Genomic DNA, 22,986 nt, shown 5'->3' with positions numbered 1-22,986 from the left:
TAAAGGGATGAAGCCTGAGATTTAACTTAAAGCACGTCGCGGAGCAAGCTGAGCGCTCTCCCCCCAGCTCAGGACAGCGAGTGGAATTCTCACCCCACTGGTGCTGAAGTTCCCTTGACCTAATGGTGTGGATTTTTCACATAACAGAAGCTGGGGACACCTCAGCCATGTCCCACATTACCCCAGTGCCTGAGCTGCACACCCCAGTCTGAGCAAACTCATGGGGAGCCAGCAAAAGCGATGGCACCAGGCACTGATTGCTGCCCGCCCACTCTCATTACAGTCTTTGCAGTGGAAACATCCTGACCCTCAGTAGGTCCTTTTCCCTTTTTCCATCTCTTTCACAGCCATTTTTCTCTGAAACTCCCTGCCCTGTTGTTCTTTTTTGCCTCTATGTCTATCAAAGCCAGCTGCAGTCCACTCGCTTTGAATAATCAATATTAGACCTTTTGATTCGTATGTCCCCACTCAGTGTGACTGCAGAGAATTGAAATAGTTAAAGAGTTAAATTACAGCTGGCCTGAAAGGTGACGGCAGGGTGTACTAGGAGGTGACACAGCCTAGGAGGGGTTAAAATTCAACTAGGGGGACAAGGAGAAAACAGCTTGATGTGTTCCACTCTGTCATGACAGAACTGAATAGGGAGTGGCATCTGTAGAAATGCAACTCCTCATTAAATCCTGGTGATCGGCAGGCAGGCAGGGTTTGGTGCTGAGCTATTCCAGGACAAGACAGAACCTCCATCCATATCTGTGTCAGGTGGTGTTAACCATGAGGTGCGAACGAACCCTTTGCTTGTGGCAGATTTTGCCTGAAGCCTTTGTGTTGAGCAGGGGGGAGCGGTGCGACCAGCAAAGCCTCCCTCCTCCTGCAAGGGTCGCAGCTCACCCCTTTTGGCTTCGGCACGGACCCTGAGTAGGTTTGCTTGCAGCTTTTTCAGTTGAAGGTTTTCTCCCAAGAGACCTGAAGCCAAGTTTCCTCTGAAACCTCTGTTGCTGTATTATGGATGTAACTTTTCTTGGAATGGGTGCAATGGGAGTGCATGATCCTGCTTCTCCTGGGATGGATGTGCCTGTATCATCCTCAGCACAGGGAAGCACAGGGCACTTCAGTCCTCCCAGCTACACCTGGGGGGAGAAAGAGGAGGAATGTGAAGATAAAGAAAATAGAAGAGATGGCGCTTCTGCTCTTCTGACTCAAGCTCTGAGTTTTTCTCCCCATCAGCAGATCAGACAAATCCATGGGCTTCCTCCTGCTGGATACCCACAGCTGCACTGCGGGAAGGAGCTGGGTGCATGGCTCTGTCCCTGCAGCCGGAGGACAGGCAGGGCAGGACGGTAGAGCTTTCCACTGTGGAGCGTGACCTCTGGATGGCAGCTCCTGGTGTGGGGTGGTGGAAACAAGAGAAGCCGCTGGAGAAAAAGAGAGAAAAATTTCCCCCATGGTCTCAGATCCAAAACTTTTAACAGAGGACATGTGAAATGGCTCTAAATCACTCATTTCCTACTGCCTGCTCCAGCGCCACAGTTCTGCACGCCTGTCTGTCCAAAAGGAGATTGTCAAAGAGCTCCTCCGCTTGATAGCTCTTTCTGCATTTTCTGATTCATTAGTTTTCCTAATATAAATGCTCCCTGCCTGTTCTCAGCAGGGCAATAAAGCCAAGGAAGAGAGCTGTTCCTGAGAACCCACCCCAGCATGCCGTCACTTGACGTGCCTGCCTGCGAGTGTGCCAGGAGCCATCTCGGGGGACGTGGGACATAGAAGCAAAGTAACTTCAGTGTCTGGCCAGATGCGGCTTGGATGTGTCAGTCAGGATTATGGTTGAGCCGTTCCCTCTTGCCGTGTCAGACTCATGTCCTGGATTTGTTTCCATTCTCCGAGGCAGTTGCTTAATCCTGGATGCTTAAACTGTGTGGCTGAATTGCCCCACACTGAAGGCATCGCTGTGCACGATTGTGGGTGTTAAACATGTACAGAAATGTTTAAACACGTGGGAGTTTCAGTGCACTTGTGGGGGCTGGCATTCGGTAAGTGGGAAGGACATGCCGCGGGGACGTGCTGGTGGAAATGAGCTGTTTATTCCTGATCCGTGTCTTACGAAGGGAGATTCACTGTCCCTACATTAAGTCTCACCTTGTTGATATGGCTACATCCCTGGTTTTGACACCCCTGCTGACTGCTGTGCTGCATGAGAAGATGCAGAAAGGTCAAAATCTATACCAGGAAAGGGGTTACTGAGGAACTAAACTGATGCTTTCCCTGCAGATGACTGCTCTGTATGGGTGCACGTATACCAAGGTGCCCGTCTCTGCCCTTGCGATGCTGCAAGAGCCTCTGTCACTCTGTGAGCTGTATTTCCCAACCATAGAGGGGACATTAAAAAAGCTGACGCCCCTTGCTATTCTCTTCTTTTTTTATAATAAGGAAATAGATCATTTTAGTGTTTTGTCAAAGGCTTTTCTCCCACTCATGTTATCTCTTGGCTGCTCTGATCTCCAACGCAGGTACTGGAATTCCCTGAGGAATCTGGTGGTCTCCTTGCTGAACTCCATGAAGTCCATCATCAGTTTGCTCTTCCTGCTGTTCCTGTTCATTGTGGTGTTTGCTTTGCTGGGGATGCAGCTCTTTGGAGGACAGTAAGTCTAATTAATTATTGTCCTTTCAGGGGCAATCCAACAGCAATTGCCTGGAATACATAGCAGGGAGAGGGGCTGCAGGGTTTGAGGGGTTCACATCGTGGGTGCAGATGCCAGTCTTTCTGGGCTGCTAAGTGCTCTCAGTGTGTAGGAAAATACTTCTTGTTCTGATGTTTTACCTGGAGCTGAATTCTTTCTGGTTACCCTTGCTCAAAGCTGCTGTGTCCTGCCGTGGTCCCCATGTACACCCACAGATCTGAAACTGGGCTGGGGGAGGCAGCACTTTCCCTGCTGTTGGGGGAAAGGCACGTCACAGTGCATTTATTCACTTGGAAACCTTTTCTGCTGGAAAACAGCTTTGTTGAATCTGATTTTTCTTATTAGAAATGCCAGTTGTGATGAATTTTGCAGTAAGAAATACCAGAATATTACTGTTCAAACTCCAGCATAAATTTTGAGGAGAAACAATATGGGGTTTGTTTTGGTTTTTTTTCTTTTTTCCCTAATCAAACCCTATTTTATCTTTAAAATATTAAAATGAAATGATCTGCTAAGAGAGCAATTTCAATTTTGACTTGTACACTTGAGGACAGAAACTTTTGGGAATGTTTTGTTCTGCAAAATCGTTTCAGATTTTGATTGTTCATTTTAATTGTGAAAATGAATTTCAAAGACTTTTCTGCAGGAATAAAATTGAGTTTCTGATAATAGTTCTGTTAAGCATCTTCTCTGAGATGCTGTGTTCCCTGCTGTGGTTGCCTGGGGTGTTATTGCCAGGTGGAACAAATGTTGCTCTCTGCCTTGTGTTAGAGGGTATTATGAGGCTGTGTGAGAGTTGCTTGCCCCTTACTGCTCTTTTTTCCCCCCCCCTTTCTAGATTCAATTTCCAAGATGAAACACCAACCACTAATTTCGATACCTTCCCTGCTGCCATCCTCACAGTATTCCAGGTAAAGCCAAACCTTGCCCTGGGTAAGCATTAGAAATTAAATTTCTGAGTATCTCTTTCTGCTTATGGGGGGGTGCAGAGGTCCCCCCAAAATCCATGGAGTTTAGGAAAGGGGAAGCCGGTCGTTCTCGTGTATTTTGCTACAGTGGCCAATCGATACATATTAAAAATCAAATTATTAATTTTTTTTTTTTTAAAAAAAAAAAGGAAAACTAGAACAAAATACTTTTTGCTAGGAAAAGAATATTGATAAAAATAGACATTTCTGTTTGGAGCTGACAGACTGTGCATGCCCACGCTTTTCCCCCCTGAGACCCCTGCTCACGGCTACGGGGGCAGCACTCGCATGTGCCTGGCTGGGTGAATCGTCCTTTCGGAAATCCTAGACCAGCGAGGGAGTGGTTGACCTGTTTCACTTTCTCCTGTGGTTGCCATAATTTAATGAGAGAGGCCTGAGCTAGCTCCAGGCAGTAAGGAAATAATGTAGCATTTTTGCACGGTAATAGCTCGAGATAAGATAATGCTGGATAAGAATGACAATCAATGGGAGAGCACAGAAAGAGGCATCAGCCTCGGGCAAGTTGGTGTGATGGCAGGGAGATGTCACAGTTCTGGCAGATGCAATGCTAATGGATTTAAGAGGCTAATTTTGCAGCTGTTCTCTGCATGCCTTTTTAAAAAACAGTTATTTCAAGTGTTTCGGTAGAGAGCTGGGGATGCTGCACCCTGCTTCGTGTGTGGGTAACACTCACGGGTCCATGGAAAACTGCCCAGCACAAATTGTTGATGTGGGCTTGAGTCGAGGCTTGACCCCAGAACTGAACATTTGTAGCTCTCAGTGAGTGCCTTACGTATTTCAGTGTCATGCCCCAAATAGGAGGGGAAGAGGGAAAAAAGGGTTAGTGTCAATTTTTTGCATTAAAACAGAAAAAGAGTCTAAAAGAAAATGTGTCCTGTGACCTCTGCATAAGCAGCTTCACATGGGTATTGCTTCTCTCCAGATGTGAAGCAGGTTTGGTAGTACTTACCTCGCAGGATATTGGAAATCATGGTAGATTAATATTTGCATAGTGTTTTAGTACACATCAAAGAAAAGGCTTAAAGAAACGTAAAGGTATCGCCACAGAGCCAGAACTGAACACAAGTCAGGCTCCGGATATGAGCATCTGGGAATTTTGATGTTATTTTGCTTTGGGACTATAGCTGCCTCTTGAGAAATACTTAGCTGAAATATTTCCTTTCAGTTTCTGAGATAAATGTAATGTAGTGGCTGTGGGATGAAGGAAAGCACTGTTGCTTTTATGACACTTGTCTAGAATGTCAGAGCTACGAATTAAAACAAGCAAAAACCATCAGCGTTAAGTCAGTGTAGCTTCACAGAGGCATTTCAATAACCTCTACTCCCAGTCCATCCCCCCTGCTCCCCTGAATTGCAAATACCATGGCAATGTTTCTTCATCACATGGGCTCTGGATTTTCTTCTAACCTTGCCTTCCATCAGCTCAGGCAACCAAGCAGGCTTGTTCTGTTGCTGCTGTAATGAGCAGAGTAGCATCTTTCACTGAATGCATTCGGTGTATGGAACAAACGTAATAAAGCTAGATACACCCTGTCCATCCCTAACCCCTTTGGAGATTTTTTTTTTAAGAAGCAGTCTTAAACAAAATCTTCTGCAGCCTCCCTTAGCCTATTTTATTCGAATAAACCTGGCTGGGTCACGATCCTCAGCCACGCGACTCCCAGGACCTCTTTTGCCCACCTGGCTGAGCTCAGCGTTGGGTGCAGCTGAGCCCCGCTCCCCCTAAATTCCCTTTGACGAGCGCTGCACGTTTTTCTCCAGCTCCTGGCTCCCATGAAAGTCTTTGTAAGCTGAATGTCAAGCTGTGTATGTACAAAATACAAATACAAATTATATGTATATATTCATATATGCCTATATACACGTGAAAAATAACTAGTTGCATCCTCCTATTCCAGCAATCATAGAGCTGGAAGCATGTACAACATCCATAAGCGCAGAGACCATAAAGCAGAAAGACCTGTGTTAATTCTACATGTTCTGCTCCCCGAGAGCTGCCAGGTAAATCCTTGCGCACTGCCAGCTGCTAAGGAGCACAGCACTGGTGGCTGCTGGAGTGGCGGTGGCAGGATGGGACTGACCCTCAGCTCTGCTGGTGGGTGCCCTGCTGAGGCTTGGGAAGCAGAGCTGGCTTTGGTTTGATGTCCCAGTGCCCTGGCTGCCCCTGCTGACCTGCCTGCGAGATATGACACTAAGCTGATGTGATTTTTGCATTTGCTCAGGCCCTTCTTCAGGAAAGCATCTCACTTCCAGGACAGTCCTTTGAAACGGTGCCGTACTTCCTCTGCAGCAGAGTGTCTCCCACCGTTAATGTCATCATTAGTTCATTAAGATTCACCGCAGCTCAACAGCTGTTTTTATTCCATCACCTGGTGGCTCCTCAGCCAAGCCTGGGTATTAAATGCCAAGACACACTGGACAAAATGTTCGTCGTCAGCTCTGCCCAGGCAGGCTGGTTAGTTTACATTACCCATCTCTATGCAAAAGTTCCATAAAACATATTTTTTTTCCCCTTGAAGTTTTCATTCCACTTCCAAAATAATGCAGTTGGATTTTCGAACACAGACCTGACCCTGCTGGACTTTTTTATGTGCAGCCTTTAATTTGTGATACCTGCAGCTCCTGGTCTTCTGCAGCGAATAGAAGCATTCCCACCGGTTTCCCTTTCCACAAATGTTTGTGTGATCAAATCACTTCATGGCTGTTCCCTCAAAGCAGGAGCAGTTGTAAATTCATGGAAATTATGTGAATGCAAGTTTGTGAACAGTGTTTTGCATAATTAAGTGCCAGAGTTCAAAGCCCTGTGCCCTGGTTCATATTCTCTGGTGTAAATCCAGAGTAACTCCAACGTTGTGAGTTAGGCTTGGGCTCTGAATTCTGGTTTCTGAATTGAGACCAGATTTTGCATTTAGGAAACAAGATTGTGTATGTGCTGTGTGTCACTGTGTCTGTACTTGTTCTTAGCCTACCGCTCTCATCAGCACCAAGCCTGCAGCAAGAAATTTTCTCTCTATCAGCCGCGGACGACTAGTTTGGAATTTGCAATCATTTCGAGCATACTGTATGCACATGGGACTTGATTACTACAACACGCATCATGCTTTGGGCTCTTTTTTGTGGCTTTTTTTATTTTTCTTCTACTAAACACAAAGACAAGTTCCTATTTAGGAATTTGAGCTTCACATCCCAGTGGGCATGTTTTAATGTACTAAAAGTAGCTATTGTTTGACTCTGCCATGGCAGGCAGATGAAGTGCTTTCCACCCAAAATGCTGTTGTGTTACAGTCACTGGTGAGGAATGGGAGCGGCAGGCGATTCAGACTGGTGCAAAATTAGCACCTAGCATGACAAGGCTTATTTGAGTCTTAGGTGTTTTCACTTACTCTGATTAGTTTTTCTATTATTCATGTGTTTGCTAATTAGCCTCGGGTCAGTATCCAGAGCCTGCAGCCAGGACAGCTCTGCAGAGCCAGGCTGCGGTGGTGCTTGCCTCCGTACAGGGATGCCAGAGCATCACGATCCCCTTCAAGCCACCCTCATCTGTCCTCACTCATACACACTGGTTACTGCTGCCACTTTGTTTTTTGTTTTTGTTTTTGTTTTTTTGTGGTGTGTGGCTGTCTGGGTGGCTGAGCATCCTCCTGGCCTTGGCAAGCAGGAAACCTGGGGAAGAACCGGGTGTGGTGGAGCTCCCTGGCAAACGGCGCCGTGGCTGTGCTGCCCGGTGCCTGGGATTTGGAGCTGTGGTCACCATGCACTAGCTGCAGCGAAGCTGCCGGCAGCCTTGTGGAGCAGAGGATCAGTGGAAAGCGATTACAGAAGTTTCTCCTCCTGTTGTGCAGGCACTCAGGGTGTACAGTGTGTGTGGGCTGGGGGGAGCTGAGCAAACCCTTGGTGTATGGAGTGAGTGAAAGGAGCTGACGCTGGCAGAGATCCCGCTCAGGGCACTGGGCTTTGAGGTCAGAATTTCCTTAGGTCTGTGGGAAAGGTCGTGCACAGAGCTGTTGGAAGCTGGTATTTCCATGTGACTCAAAAACAGAGATGGGGGGAGAAACTGTGCTGGTGGTGAAGGGCTAGAATGTGGCTTTTGCTGCCTCTACCCGCAAGAAAACCTGCGGTCAGAGGTGGGCGGCAGGTATGGCACTAAGAGAGGGCAGGAATGGGGCAGCAGTCCTCCCTCACCAGTGGTCCTCTCTCCTTCTCAGCCCGTGCAGAGAAGAAAACTGTGTCCAGCCTGGCATGAGACCATCCAGGGCTGGGAGGCTGATGCCCAGCACTGCAGTCTGCCACACTAACCTGCTCATCTGTTTTCCCCCTGGAGACCCATCTGGGATCGCATCAAGCTGCCTAGCTCCCCCAGACTTTACCTACTTCATCTCTCCTTCGAGTCACCCTTTCTTCTTTTCTCTTGAATTTCGCTGTGCAGATCCTGACGGGGGAAGACTGGAACGCAGTGATGTACCATGGGATAGAGTCACAGGGTGGTGTCCGCTCGGGGATGTTCTCCTCCATTTACTTCATCGTCCTGACGTTGTTTGGTAACTGTATCCTTGTACTTTGCCTTGTGTTAGCAGCACAGTGTGCCATGCACCCTTCCAAAGATGCTAGAAATACCTAGTTTTGTTTAAATTCTCACACCAGCACTTACACTTTTTAAAACTAAATCGTTGCTATAACTTTGTTCATTACAGCACCTGGGGTAAGAGGTGTAGGTAAGTTCTCCAAGTCGGTGTCACTTTTCTGATGGCAAAGTGAACGTAATCTTCATTCATTTTAATTTTCATGTTTTACCTTAAGAATGTCCTATTATGAGTTAATTTATATTGTGGGGAAAAAGATTGAGGTCAAGGAAGAGCTGGACCTCTGTACCTTGAACGTCTTCACAGACAATTTGCATTAGGTCAGAGGAAGGAAGAATTGAAGTTGGTTTGGTGTGTCATCAGGCTCCTGTCTCTTGGTGCCTTTGTCTACATGGCAGCTTAGCCTAAATGCTTGAAATTGTCTTGTCTCCACATAATGCTTAAAGCTCAGGTCTGGATCTTGGATTTTGGGCTCTGGGATTATTTGGTCATGTTCTAAGACCTGACACATGAAGTGTCTGGAAGATGTTTTGTTCTGCTTAGTCCAGGAAACTGGGAGCTTGTGTTCCCCCCCAGATCTCCCAGGGTGTCTGCTGGGGAACCAGCAGCATTCCGACATGTGCTATGTCCCCAGGGAGGTCTAAGGAGGCAAGAACATAGCAGTCATGTGGAGATGGGATTTGAAAAGGAAGGCTCTATTTTACAGGGAAATGAGCAAAGAGATTCTCCAATCTGATGGCTGGGTGTGATTAGGAGGGCCAGCAGAGCATAGCAGTTGTGATGGCTCTGTTCCTGCTTCGTGATGGAGGCTGCTAATGGGCTGATGTTGCGTAGCATTGCTCACATTAACTAGGTACAAAACTGGTGGTGGGAGATGCTGGCTGGCTGCAGTGACAGGCTGTGTGGAGTCAAACAGAGCATCCTTAAAAATGGAAACTTAAAACCTGTTGCATATACGAGGCAGCCTGGCAGGTTTGTTTGTTCTGTAACATAGGGATAATAATGCCCAGCACTGCCGCTCTGCTGGAGAGCTCTTTGGAGGGTTTCCCAGCAGTGCAAACCTTCTTGCTAGTTACAGTCCTAGTGTTGCTAGTCTTTTCCTAAGAATCTTGTTTGGGCTGGCAGCATTGGCTGGGTGGTTAGGAGAAAGGGAAGGGGACATGGGGGGCAATACTTGTACTAAAGGTGTAGAGGTGTTCTAGACACGGACCCCTTCAGCTGCTGTTCAAGATGACAAGTGATGAGATGTCAGCACCCACGGACTGCACAGCAGGGCTCCAGCCCTTTGCTTTGCCTGAAATGTCCCCATTAGCACGAGGAACCGAGACAGGGAACAGAGGAGCAGACAGCATGCGAGCTGTGCTTGTCACACAAGTGTGTCTCTGCGGGATTTATCCCATTAACGTGCGCTGTCAGAGCCAGAGCAGCCGTGATGCCTGCGCTGGCTCGGCAGCTCTGCTCAGACATCTGCCTCGTGGCAGGCAACATGCCCCCTTCCAGAAACACAAGGCTTTGGAAAACTGGGTCAATGGAGAGCCGGGAGGGAGGGAGATCTCTAAATCCTCAGGGCTTGGCATTTGAAAATGAGATTAAGCTATAATCAGGCTTGACAGCAGAGCTGAGAGAGAGACTTCTAACCTTAGAGCAGCTAAGATCCAGCAGTTTTGAGGAACAGGATACAAATTCCTTTCTTGCACATTTAATTCAGAGGGGGCTTCTCCCTTTTCCTTTAGTTTTCCTTAAAAGGGGAAGAGCAGGGGATGCTCAAAAGAAGGGAATAAGGTCCTGGTTCACCTATTGCCGCTGTCATGAACTTGGTATTTGCCTCTGCTTGCTCTGGCAGCGTGGCAAGTTGAAACCTTACCCCCGTTCTCCCCAAACACCATCCTGGCAGAGAGCAGCTGTATTGGTTTCCCTTCTGCTGCAATGGAGATCCTGGCCGTGGCTTTCCTGGCTGCTTCTCTGGGACCATCTCTGGTGCCTCTGTCACCCCCTTTGCCCGCAGCCTCATGCTGGTGGCACACCTTGGGCACAGCCAGAGCACTGCTGGGGACACCGCCTGTGCGTTCAGCCGGGGAATATGCCAGGTGCAAGTCTTTAATTCTCCGTGAGTCCTGCAGATGGGGATGAGTTTGCTGCAGGTGAGTTTCTGTGAACACAAAGTACAGAGAGAGGGGGGAGCTGGCTGACAAAGTAACAACACTCAGAAACCCTTTTATAATGTCCCGGAAGACTTCTTTCACCAGCTTCTAGTGATCAGAGGTATAAACCTGAAGCAAATCTTTTAATTTCTTTGGAGATTTACCTTCCTGTTGGAGAATTAAGAGACCTGGCCCAGCCTGTCTCTGTAGAAACAGCCTGAGAGCATCAGCTGCTCTCACAGGGAGCTCCTAAGAGCCTTTCTGCATTGCACATAGACCCGTTTGCCTTTAAGCATCATCAGCAGGAGGGGAAAACTGAGGCTGGAGTGTATGGTGGAGAATGGGGGGTTAAATCTTTTTGTCTGTTGACCACGTAAGCCCACTAGCTGCTTGCACTGATATTTCAAACAGTATCTAAGCAAGGTCAGTGCTACCCCTGCTTTTCACTAGCTACAGTGTCGATGCTGAGAGCAAGCAGCAGGCAGTCATTTATCTCTGAGGGAAATCTGAACTGTATGACTTACCAGGGACTTAAGTTACCATTAACTGTCAAAACATAACCAGGAACACCTGCAAATAAAGTTTAGTTTGCCAGAAAAGAACAGTCCTGCGTTTTTGTGGGAAGAAAAATAGTCGTTAGTGTCAATGATGCTGCAGCACCCCAGCGATGTTAAGGACAGGCAAGTGTAGAGGGTGAGGTACGTGCCTGAGCCTTGGCATCACTTTCCCAAGGAGAACCCTGCAGCCCAGTACACAGCAAGAGAATGCCCTACAGAAAGCAGTCCAAGTCGTTGATTAGCTTAATTATAATGTGAGCTGTCTTTTCTGCCCTAACTTGGGACTGCACAAAGATGTGCCGGCCCCCCCCGCCCCCCACCCCCCCCCCCCCGCCTTACAGAACTGCCCCTAAAAGCTTATTGAATGTTCTTTTTTTATGCAATGTTGTTTTCTTCATGTGGATTGGCCATCAGCACTCATCACATGGATGTTCACTATAGCTGAATTTTTAAAGTGGGACTTCTTGGTTTTATTTCCTTATATCACTACTGTTGAAATCAGTCTAAGCCCTTCTGGATGCTGGTCAGCAAAAAGCACTTCAGTTCCTCTGCTGGGAGAGGGGTCTTATCTTCAGTTTTTGCATGTTGGCATTTGGTGTGTCCATTTTTAAGGGTTAAGGCAGATTGGATCAAATCTCATTGAAGAATTGGCATTGGCAATCTTGGGTCAGCTTGCAAAACCTGCTCTTTTTAAACATAAGTGACTCCTTTCTTCTCCTATTGCTGCTTGGGGCATCGTGATTGTTCTTTTTCATGAAGAAGAAAGGTGGGTGGGTGCCAGCTTCCCCTGCTTCTTACTGCAGCCCAGTTGTTTTTGTGAATCCATTTGCATTTTCAAGGGACTATTCTAAGGAAAAGATCCAGAAACTTTGTTTTTCTAAGTCGGAAGTCTCTCATGTTACATTCCCAGTTCCAGAGAGTCTTTGTGGAGCCAGACCTCTGCATCTGAAGTGGTTTAATGGAAGTAGTATGATTAGAGTAACAGCAGGATTTGACCTATTTTCTCGGAAATTGCCCCATGCCTGTATTCATTGTTATCCAGTTAATTGATAAATTGATGCATCTGTTGAGGAAAGAAAACTAGAAAAAAAAAAAACCCTGACCATGAAAAACTGCAGAGGACCCTGAAAGGAGAAGCAGCAAATGCCTGGAGCGTGCTGCTCTTCCCCTTGTCCTTGGCTCTGCATGGGAGAGCCGTACACGGCACCGTGTGCTGGCTCAGCTGCCCGGCTCATACAGCCTGGACCAGAGACCGGAGTCTGGGTGATATTTGGGAATCCCTGAGCTCTGCAGAAAGGGCTAAGGAACTTTTTTTGGGGGCCAGAAACACCCAAGACTGCCAGATTGTGTCTTCTTGGAGATGGATCAAAACAGCCTGATCTGCTAAAAAAAAAAAAAAAATTAATTATATTTCCAGTGGTTGATTATGTTACACGAGACATTTTCAGCATGTGTGTGTAGGAGGCAGGGGTAGGAAGACAGTTTTATTACCAAGACATTTATTCCCAGAGCAGGAGGCTTGGAAGTGTTTCCAACATGTTGGAAGCACCCCAGAGGAAGAAACCCAAACAGCCGGCACCAGCTGGCACCCTGGCGGTGCTGTAGGCAGTGGTGCCCCATCCTCCCTGCCTGCACCCCCATCCTCCCTGCCTGCACCCCCAGCCCACAAGGGGCAGCCCCCTCTTGCCAACTTTCACTTAAAAGGAAATAGAAATTAGTATCTTTGTAAATGAAAAGTTGATTGAGCTCTGACTTCAGCGTGGGAGGGGGGTGATTATTTCAGCATCATCATTCACTTTTTCTTGTTCTTTATCTGCTGGGCTCCCTAGGATTGAGGTGCTCCCACCCTGCCCTCCTCATTGTCCTGCTGGAATGGAGGAAAGAGCAATTGATGGGCATCATGTTTCAAAGCTCTGTCTGTGCCAGAGGAATCATCTTCCTGTGATAAACTTGCATCCCGTATTACATGAAACAGAGAAAACCTGGCCTTTGCCTGGAGAAACCCCAGGGCTCTGCATCCCGTCCCCTGCAGGGTTTGGCAGTCAGGATGCAGATGCAACCTGAGAGATTAAATGCAGCTCCTGCTCTCCACTGTCAGAAGCAGATGCTCCAGTTTTGATAGGCATTCCGGCTCTGGAGACACTTGTCTCAATGGGAATTAGAGACGTGAACATCTGGTTCTGCAGTCTTGGCTGAATTATGTTGAGTAAAAATTCTTGAGAGGGAAGGCAAAGCAGCTTTGGGCTGGTTGTTTGAAGCAGCTTTGGTCCCTGGCTGCCCTGGGAAGTCTCCTGACGCCATGCCAATGTGGGGCAACGGCTGTGCAGCCTCTGGAGGCTGCTGGAGCACAAGGATTTCTAGGCACGCTCCTGTTCAGCAGAGGCGACTGTAGTCAATGAATCAGCTTTGCACCGCTCTGCTTTTCTGTTTATAGAGAAATCTCAGATGCCTCCTCCAGGCATCCTTCTGAGAAATGGAAAGTAACCAGAGGGGCACCAAAACCAAGGTTTTCCCAAATCCTGTTGCAGGTTTGCTGGCACCCTGGGAGCTCACGCCTCGCCTCTCCCCACCTCGCCGGAGTGGTCGCTTGGCTCCCCTGGCATGCTGCCCTCCTCCCTCAGCCTTGCCCTCGCTGCGGCATCGCTTCCAACTCGCAGTGCGATGCAGGGGACACATTAACCCAATAGAAAATAACTGGATCAATTGCCTAAAACTGCTGCAGTCATTTCACTCAGCTTCTGGGGACCTGCATCTGGTCCCCGACTGGCATTTGGCTCTGGCGAGGCCAGTGCAATACGAACGCACATCAGCGTGCTGCTTTAAAGCCGTTGTGAATTTCCAGAGGGTAAACACTCATGAGATCACCTTAATTCTTAGAGACATTCATATTTGGAGGACTAAGCATCACTTTACACAGCTATGGAGCGAGTGACTCTCCTGTCACCAGGTAATGTGCAAGAGCAAAATGGGTTTTCTTATTGGAGAGTAATTTAGGCTTGGTTGTGCTTTGCTGGCTCTCCTTTCACACAAAGGTGTCTGATTTACAACAGGTTTGGGGCTGTTTTGCAGACGCATAGCTGGAATAACAACAATAAAATATAGGAAGGGACAAGTAATAGCTGAAATCATTAAGTGGAAAAACGAAAATAAAATATGAATAAATAATTACAGGCAAATGTTATATCTTAGTGATACAATGCAGTGCTCTGCAGAGAGACCCAGGCTAGCGTGGGCGCTGGCAGTTGTTTAGCTGGGCTACCTGCAATTTGGCCTGGACTAACGGCCCATTTCCCAGCAGAGCTCATTAGCTCGGGCTGGGTGTCCTGCTAACAGGCTCTTCTGGAGATGCGCTCTGCGGGATGCTGCAGCGTTCAGGATAGAGGACGTCCATGGCCGTCTAATTGTCATATCAACTTCAGTGTGATAAGTCATGATAGTTTCCTTCTGCCAGCAGGTAATGCAGCAGTGACCTAAGCTTAACTTTTTCATGGTACCCGATGCCTTTATATAGCTATATGTATATATTATGCAAATGCTGGCTTTAAAATGACTGATTTCCAGGAGCTCTACTGGTTGTCCTTTTAAGCAAGAGGGAAAAATGAAGGTGGTCCTCTGTGTGTGTGTATGGGCAGGAGAGGAGGTGTGGATTTTCTGGAATGAAAAAAGAGGGGCCATTATGTCTTTGAGACAACCCCAGGGTCCCATAACAGTTGCCCCTATAGCGCTGTGAAGCCCATTGCTCAGCACGTGCGCACATCCTCCCCGGGGGGGTGCTGGGCCAGAGACAGACAGATGTCTGGGACCTGCTATGCTGTGGAGCTGGCTCCCGGCCGAAGCGGGGGGGTTAGAAATGAAGATGAAGCAGTGGTGCAAGGAGTCAATCCATAATATACCGATGGCTGGAATCAGGGAAAGAAAGGTTGTGGCAGCAGAAGGGGAACATTTTCTGTATCTGCTGTGTGAAGATTTTTTTCCCTTAACCGCTCCCCAAAAGATACGCTCCTGAATGTCTTCTTGGCTATTGCTGTTGACAATCTGGCCAACGCCCAAGAGCTGACCAAGGTATGTATGAGATTTCTGTTCCTTCAAACTTAGAGCACAGCTGCTGGATCTAAAGCACACGCTAATGAACCTCCCAGACACTCAGAGGTTTCCTCTAGACCCTGTTCACGCGGCATCTCTGTTTACCGGTTTGCATTGTGGAGAGGGACTTGGAGGCTTATTCTTCAGGTTTGTTTCATTTCAGGCTTGTTTCAGCCAAATCCTTTGTTTTTTAGTTGCGTTTTATGACAGAGTGGGCAGTGGCATTGCTCATCTCGCTGCCGCGGGGAGATGCACAGGCATTTGTAGCATTTGCTGTTTTCAAGACCAGAGGCGAAGCAATTAACGGGTTTTGGCTGACTTGAAGCTTAGATTCGAGGAAACACAGGTGTCATATTGCTGCTTTTGCTGTCTCACACTAATGTTTCATACCTTGTTGAGCTTTTGGATGAATCAAAGAATTAACGTTCTCCAATCAACTCCCTGGAAAACAACTTGCAGAGGCTATTGTGAATTCTCAGTGTAGATGTTATAATTTTCCTGCCTTTCACCAGGTGCAAGAGAAATCTGAGGCAGCAGTCCAAGCACAGGCAGAAAGACAGGTCCTGGCAAGAGGTGGAAATGACACTGTACTTTACTGTATGCACAGGTTTATAACGGAGCATTCCCTATGGAAAATAAGGTATAGCCTCGGTATTGCGCAGGAAGGGCTGCAAGTGCTGCAGTTTGTATTCATGTTATTAGATACTTTTTTTCCCTCGTTGTACCATAGTTGTATTTGTGAGGCAGCAGATTTTTTTTTCCACGTTTCTAGTTTGTTCTTACTAAGTGCCCACCCCATTGCTGTGCTGCTGCCAGCACTGTAAGTCAGTGACCTGCCAGTGGCAAAAGCAGCACCATGTCCACCTTGGCAGTTGTGTTTTACAAGCTTTATTTTATATGCCTTTTATAGGGTAAGAGGATCACTAACTATGTGTTTACACAGCAGCGGGCAAGGATATTTTCTCTTTATAGAGTTGTAGAAAGGTGCAGTAGTTTGTGGATAAGTGATGCAACTCCACAGTTCAGGGGGACAGAGATTTCTAGGAGCTTCCTGCCCCACTCCAGCTGCTGAAGACCGAAGCAGCCAGCCGTTCCCAGTTAAAATCCGTGTCTCTGTGGCAGCTGAGCTTGTCTTTATCAGCTCTTCTCTTCTGTGGAGCTGCGTGACTGGCTTCAGGTTCCAGCTTTGACTGGAGCCTTGTTTCCTGACAGCTGATACCCAGCGCAAATCGTACAAGAGGCTGCTGGCTCTCAGGTGTATAATAAATGTTCCTGTGTCTCTGAGAGCATGTTCTGCATCCCTCCTCTCTTATCATGCAGCTCAGGGTTGTGTTTAATGGCACACTGTTTGTTTGGTTTTGGTGTGGTTTTTTTTTTTTTTTCTGGGAAGTTTTTCCCCTTACAGCAGCTCAGCTGTTTCTCTTTAAAGCCCACAGAAATCTCCAGCCTGGAGGCATGCATCCTCCCAGCCTGTTCGGGAGATTTATGGGCATCCCTTGGATGTGTTGAGAGACGATCAGACCTAGGACAATTCTTGGATAATGAAGCTCATCCTACTTCTGCATTAATCCTTTTAGTGCCTTCTTGTGAATATTTCAGCAGCTGACTGGGACAGTTAGAAACCTGGCTTTGTTGATGTTTATAACGTATAATTAAATATTGATGAATTCAGCAGCATTGCCAAATCATAAAGCTTCTTGAGAAACTCTTTTTTGCTTTAATTTTATTTATGATCCCCCAAAATCACTAGGGCTTTCAAAAGAAGAGCAAAAAGATAAAAGTAATTCAATTATATAGCATACCTGGAGAATGAGGGATTTATTGCTAAGTAAATATGATCATGCAAAACCAAAAATGGCCTGGAGATATAATTAAGTTACTCAGGAGTCGGTTGATCTCAGGAGACTTTCTTGACATTTACGCTGTAAAACTAATAGAGATCAGTGCTGCCTACAATGTGGGAAAACCGTAAGCAGTTTGCAACTGCCTCTGTTTTGGAAAGACAGAAAGCTTTCCAGCTGACCTTCAGGACCGAAACTTTTCAACCAGTATTTCTCCTCCTGGATGCTAATTTGGATTTTTTTTGTCATGGCATTGGAACGTTTCTCAGTAGCCTTAGCTGGGCCTTGTGACCTGTCACAGAAGTTACCAGAACTGTAACTATATTTAACTTAAGCTTGATCATCTGCTGTAGGTTACAAAACTCACCAGTACTTTGGAATGACTCATTTTTGGGAAAAAAAACAAAACGACTCACCTTCTTTGCTTTGAATATACAAAGAATCTGCTCTCCAGCCTCTGCCTTCTCCCCCACCAGGTCTTTCTCCTCCTTTCCCTTATCACTGACTTAAATTTCACCAACTTAATTTCTAGTGATTTCTCAGAACTGTCCCAAATCTCTGTGGGTTGTCTATCCTCTAGTTTTTTCTATACACTGGCAGGTTTTTTTTCCTGTTCACTTATTCAGAGGGGAATCGAAAATTGCCCCCCAAACGTGCTTTGAAAATCTTCTTTCTGCTGACCATGGCATGGTGTCTGTGCTGACCACAGCAGTTCATTCTTCATCCTCGTTAAAGTGGCACATAAAGCCACCACCAGCGATCCTTTATTTTCCTAAATGTCCTAAAGCACAAAGCGTGTTCTTCGAACTCTGTGCACTGCCAGCAATCCCTGGGAAAACAGTATAAAAACATGCAGTGTGGGGTAGGAGGGATGTGTGAATTTTACATAGAAACTTATTAAAGAGTTGAGAAATTCACGGAAATAATGGAGTGAAGCGAGCGGCAAAGGCAAGAGTCTAACGGCCATGAAGGTTCTTCCTCCTCCTCCCCAATGGAGAGGGTTTTAGTTGGGTGAGGTTAATAAAGAACAGTCAGTGTTAACTGTGCACATCATTATGGGTAGCACTGAAGATGGGCTTTTCCATGTGATAAACTGGTTTAAATGAAGATTTAGAGCTCTAGAAGACAGAAAGGGACCATAAAAGAGAGATGCCCTTATAGGCAGGGCCTTTATATGCACTTGCCCCTACATAACGATGGTGACAGTCTGGGCTGTTGGTGGGATGGATGGATGTTGCCATTGCAGCTCAGAGCTGGCTTCAGTCGTGCACCGTCACACTCCTGCGTGCTCCAAGCAGAACAGGACGAGCCTGTGCCCCAGTGAGACCTGGCAGTGTAAGTACCAGGCAAAAAATTAATTAATTTTTGTAGTGATCTGCAATCTCTTGATGGAAGGAGCTACAGAACTATTATTAAGCAGTCATCTGCTAAAGAGTGTGCTTGTTCGGAGTTAGGGACGGCTGCAATTATAGTGACAACAGATACTGGGTGCTTTACTTCAAGATACTGAATCTAGCAGAATTGCTGATGCACCAGGGAGAAAGGAGCAGAAGCTGCAAATTTTAAAGAGATGGTAAAAACTGCACCTGGTGCTTTAGGTACAAAGAAAGGAAAATCAAGAGCCTTTGAATGTATGTGATTTTAACACTACTAGTGAGTCCTCAAGAGAAGAAACAACTTGAACATACCTGTGGAATGCAAGGAAAACATTAAAAGCTTTTTTATGGGGGTGGGGGCACTTATTCCTCAAAAGATTCATGCTCTGCAGATACCCTTTGTGCTGGTTTTGGCTGGCACAGAATTAATTTTCTTCACAGTAGCTAGTAGGGGCTGTGTTGTAGGTTTGTGCTGATCACACAGGGATGCTTTTGCTCACCCGGAGCCAAGGGCTGTTCTGCTCCTCACCCCACCCCACGGCGAGCAGGCTGGGGGGCACAAGGGGCTGGGGTAGGGGGGCACAGCTGGGACAGTCGACGCCACTGACCCGAGGGATGTGCCGTGCCATATGGCATCAGCATGTAAAGCTGGGGGAGGAAGGAAGGGGGGGGTGACATTTGGAGTGGTGGCATTTGCCTTCCCAAGTCCTGGTTAAGCGTGCTGGAGCCCTGCCACCCTGGGGATGGCTGAGCCCCTGCCTGCCATGGGGAGCAGGGAGGGATCCCTGGTTTTGCTTTGCTTATTAAACCATCTTTATCTTAATCCACAAGTTTTCCCACTTTTCTGATACTCTCCCCCATCCCACTAGGGGGAAGTCAGCAAGTGGCTGCTGGGATTTAGTTGCTGGCTGGGGTTAAACCACGACACCCTTGATTCACAACAGGCTTCCAAACCACTGATGAGTTTACTGGAAGCTGGTAGTTGATTGACTTTGTATAATTGTTCAGCAGGGCTTTTTTTCATGGCCTGTCTCAGGTTCTTTATTCACTACAGTAAGAATTTACTTGTTATAAACTTACTGATTTCTGGAAAGGAAAAAAATAAATAAAAGAATTTACCACTATTAAATTTTTGGATTAATTTTTTGTCATTTCTTTTTCTTTCTGAAGGAGAAAGAAAAACAGTTTCAAAATGAGGTGCAGTTTAAACAAATAACACCAAAGTCAGAGCAAGGAATTGTTTATGCATATGATATTCAGGATGGATAAATCTATGGTTTCCTATTGCAAAGCTAGATGTCTTGCTGTCTGCTCTCGTGATTTTAAGCATAACTCTTTCACAGTGTTATAGCTGAAGAACAGAGGTAGACCTGTGGCATTTCAAAAAGTCTCACAGAAAAGCCTGTGACTGCTCTCTTCTTGACATCTGGTTATTCCTTGAATATGTGTGATGCCGACATGGCCATCAGAGGGTCTGGGTTTATCCTGCCATGATTTTACTATCTAATTTGACCAGCTAGAGAGTTTAAAGGAAATGTAGCCTAGACGACCATTGAAGAAAACCCAGGGTGTTTCTTTGCTTTTTGCCTTCATCTCATAGCTTAAGATCCTGTAGTTTAAATTTGAGCAACATTTCTCCTGTTGTTACACTAGGTAGGAGGAAATAAATAAATTTTTTTTATTCTCTGCGGGAACTTGCAATGGCAATAGAAGTCAAAAATCCACATGGTCTGGGGGTATGAGTAAAGCATGGACACAACCATCTTTCTGATGATTGCTTGAGTCTACAGACTGCGCCTTAATACGGCTCCTCCACCCTGTCAGTCCTCAGTAATTCAACTGAAATCAGTGGAAATATCTGGGGTAAAGCTGGTGCGAGCTAGATTGCTATTGCTTGTTGGACTTACTGTTTCACAGTACTCACATTGGCAAGAGGTCATGAAGGATTCAGGAGTCTGCCTCATATATTTCAGCAGGAACGTGGGCTTTAGAATGTTTTTACTCAGGTCTGAGATAAACGGGGCTCCCTTCACCCCAGAAATGTCACATTGTGGTCAGGTCTCTCCCCGTAGTTTCCTTTCACAAAACTAAGTGGTAAGAGGAGACCAAAGAGAGGTAAGAAGCTTTGTGAGGGAGATGTAATCCTGGTAAAAATGCACTGAGCACTTGACCAAACCCTGCATTTCTCTTCTCGACCAACTGTTGCTGGCCCCAAACCCTACCTGGCAGTCCTTGCAAGAAGTGACGAAATTTTGCCTTACATTAATGAGTCTGCACTGTTCTTGCAGCATGGTGGTGACAGTCACATGCCACTCGTGCCTTGGGGACTCTGGTTATCATCGTTACATGATGCATGCTCTGATTTCTCTTGGTTTTCTGCACCAGGATGAGGAGGAGATGGAGGAAGCCACCAACCAAAAGCTCGCCCTGCAAAAGGCCAAGGAAGTGGCAGAAGTCAGCCCCATGTCTGCAGCTAACATTTCCATAGCCGCGTAAGCATTATTTTATTATTTGGGAAGTTTATAATTTCGTTTCTGTTTTTTCAGTGTCAGTATGTGTTCGTTCAACTGGAGCATCCCATAGTACTCTGTGAGCCCTCTTATACCGTCTCTGTTACTGCCAGGGCTTTAGGTTGACTGAATACTTCAGTGCTGATTAATTAACCATGGATTTAATTAAGTATTTATGTTAGTTTGTTTCTTCTTCTTTTTTTTTTTTTTTTTTGTAATGTCTCATCTTTTGCCTTGCTATAAATAACTGTGTTTTAGAAGGATTTTTTTAAGCTGTCCTAGGATAGATTTCACCAGGTGAAGTGTTAACATTTCACTTTGGATTTTTAATTACAAGAGGTATGTGTGGACATCATGTCTTAGCTATTCTTTAATGATCTCTGCTTTGAGAATTTAGAGTGTAAATGCATCCTCCTAAATATCAGACTGAAAAACATGCTTGAATGCACTTTCCTTGCTGTTTGAAGGAGTGCTGGGTTGAATAAAGTGATGTATGTGAAGAGTCACTGGTTTGTAGCTAGAAACATGGATTTGCATCTTCAGATGCAGGTCTTCTGCATGGATGTGGCCATATGCACAGACTCTGTGATACCAGAACCCTTAGAAAACATTGTCTTGTGGTCCATCTTTTCATATATACTGATCTAAAGTGAAGTGAAAAAATTATATGTAGGTGGAAATACTTGTCCATATGTTGCTGAGGTCAGTGCAGAGTTCTGCCTTCGTGGAATTTTAGCATCGGGACTACCAGCATCAAAAAATTTGGTCATGCATTTTACTGAGAGCTGCTGATGTTTTCCAGATCAAGCATAGAAAAAGAAATTTCCTGTCTAATTTTATTGCAAAGTATCTGAAATGCAGCAGGATCCCTGTTTGTTCCTTCAGTGTGAATCTCTTGAGACCTTTGTCACTGGGAGTTTAATCCACTTCATCAAAGACAATAGGCCAAATGGAGCCAGTTCATTATATGTGAAGGAAAAGAATGGTATTAATTTGGCTTTTTTATTCTTCTTACCATTTTACTCTGCTATTACCGCTTTAATCAGCTTCTATTTTCACCCTGTATGCTTGTTGGTTTTAAATATAATCCCTTTCTCACAATGATTTCCTGTCTGGTCTTGAAAAGAAGTAAAATGAGGATATTTACTCTTGTCCTTTGATGACTTTCCTGGTACTGTTGTTTTAAAATGGAAGATAATGCTGCTTATTCTTTAATCAAAAGCACGATGCATGTGAAGATTTCTTAGAAATAAGCAAAAAGCCCCCAGTTTAACGGAGCTAAGGTTTCTCACGACGTTGTTTGTTGCTTAAAATAACTTTATTTCATGATTTTTCACCAGGTTTGCACCTGGTTTTCTATATCACAGGGCCGGTTTTATGACCACAACTGAAAGTGAGTACAAAATTGTGGATCTCTGCTTATTTTGCCTCAGATTGTATCTGCCCAGTTCCCTACTGGCCGCATTTGTACAGGCAGGTAATTAGGGTGATGAATGAGCACATTTGGAAGTGCGGTCGGTCGCTTGCACATCTAGTAACCACAGCAACACCGCGCACGCCGGGGGGTTATCTCTGCTTTAGTGCCAGCCAGGGGCTTACCAAGCCACGCATGAAGCTCGCAGGGCTTTAGTTTGGGGAAAAAAACCATGTGTTAAGGTCAACAGGTTGATGACCAAATGGATGATAACATAGAGGAGAAGGCAAGGGAGAAGTTTGGTCTTTGGTGAGACAGAAATAGGTGTATGGATGGGTTGCTGGCTCATGATCCAAAAGGTATTTAATGAAAGCATGCCGAAGCAATTTGTTTAAAATAGAAATACACACATAGTGTACTCCAAAGATGCTTAACAGCTACAGCTTTTGGGTTTACAGCACCTATCCCTTAGATATCTCTATCCCATACAGTAGGGCTGATGATGGGGACCTATGGCTGAGAGCCAGATGTGCCCCATGACTTGGTCTCTTGCACTGTTACACTACACAGTGGTCCTGAAGAAGGAGCAGATGCTGTGTTGATGGCAGGGCTTCTCAGATCAAGCCTCTGATGCAACTCAAAGCTGAACATGCTAAGAATGAAAAAGTGCTGGGCATGCTTGGAAAAAGGATTTTTGGTGTATGGAAATATCACCGCAAGAAGCAAATGCCAGTAGTGCCTTGGTGCACCTAAGTGGGTGGTGGTGAGCAGGGGCTGGGAAAAACCGGGACTGAGCTGCCAAAGGCCTGCTGCAAAGGTG

At 46.0% G+C, this 22,986-nt stretch overlaps 1 protein-coding gene across 1 annotated transcript in view; it reads left to right on the top strand.

Moving 5' to 3' along the window:
* CACNA1B (calcium voltage-gated channel subunit alpha1 B) overlaps window positions 1–22,986 on the top strand; it is a 300,338-nt gene that overhangs the window by 180,838 nt on the left and 96,514 nt on the right. The window contains exons 14-18 of the mRNA XM_037399979.1: window positions 2,505–2,636; window positions 3,514–3,586; window positions 8,091–8,208; window positions 14,937–15,004; window positions 20,628–20,734. Coding sequence (XP_037255876.1) covers window positions 2,505–2,636; window positions 3,514–3,586; window positions 8,091–8,208; window positions 14,937–15,004; window positions 20,628–20,734 — 498 coding nt within the window. The remainder of the gene's footprint in view (window positions 1–2,504; window positions 2,637–3,513; window positions 3,587–8,090; window positions 8,209–14,936; window positions 15,005–20,627; window positions 20,735–22,986) is intronic.

Source organism: Falco rusticolus, chromosome 9 (genome assembly GCF_015220075.1).
Source record: "Falco rusticolus isolate bFalRus1 chromosome 9, bFalRus1.pri, whole genome shotgun sequence".
Lineage (NCBI taxonomy): Eukaryota > Metazoa > Chordata > Aves > Falconiformes > Falconidae > Falco > Falco rusticolus.
This window is presented reverse-complemented; position numbering and strand designations above follow the sequence as displayed.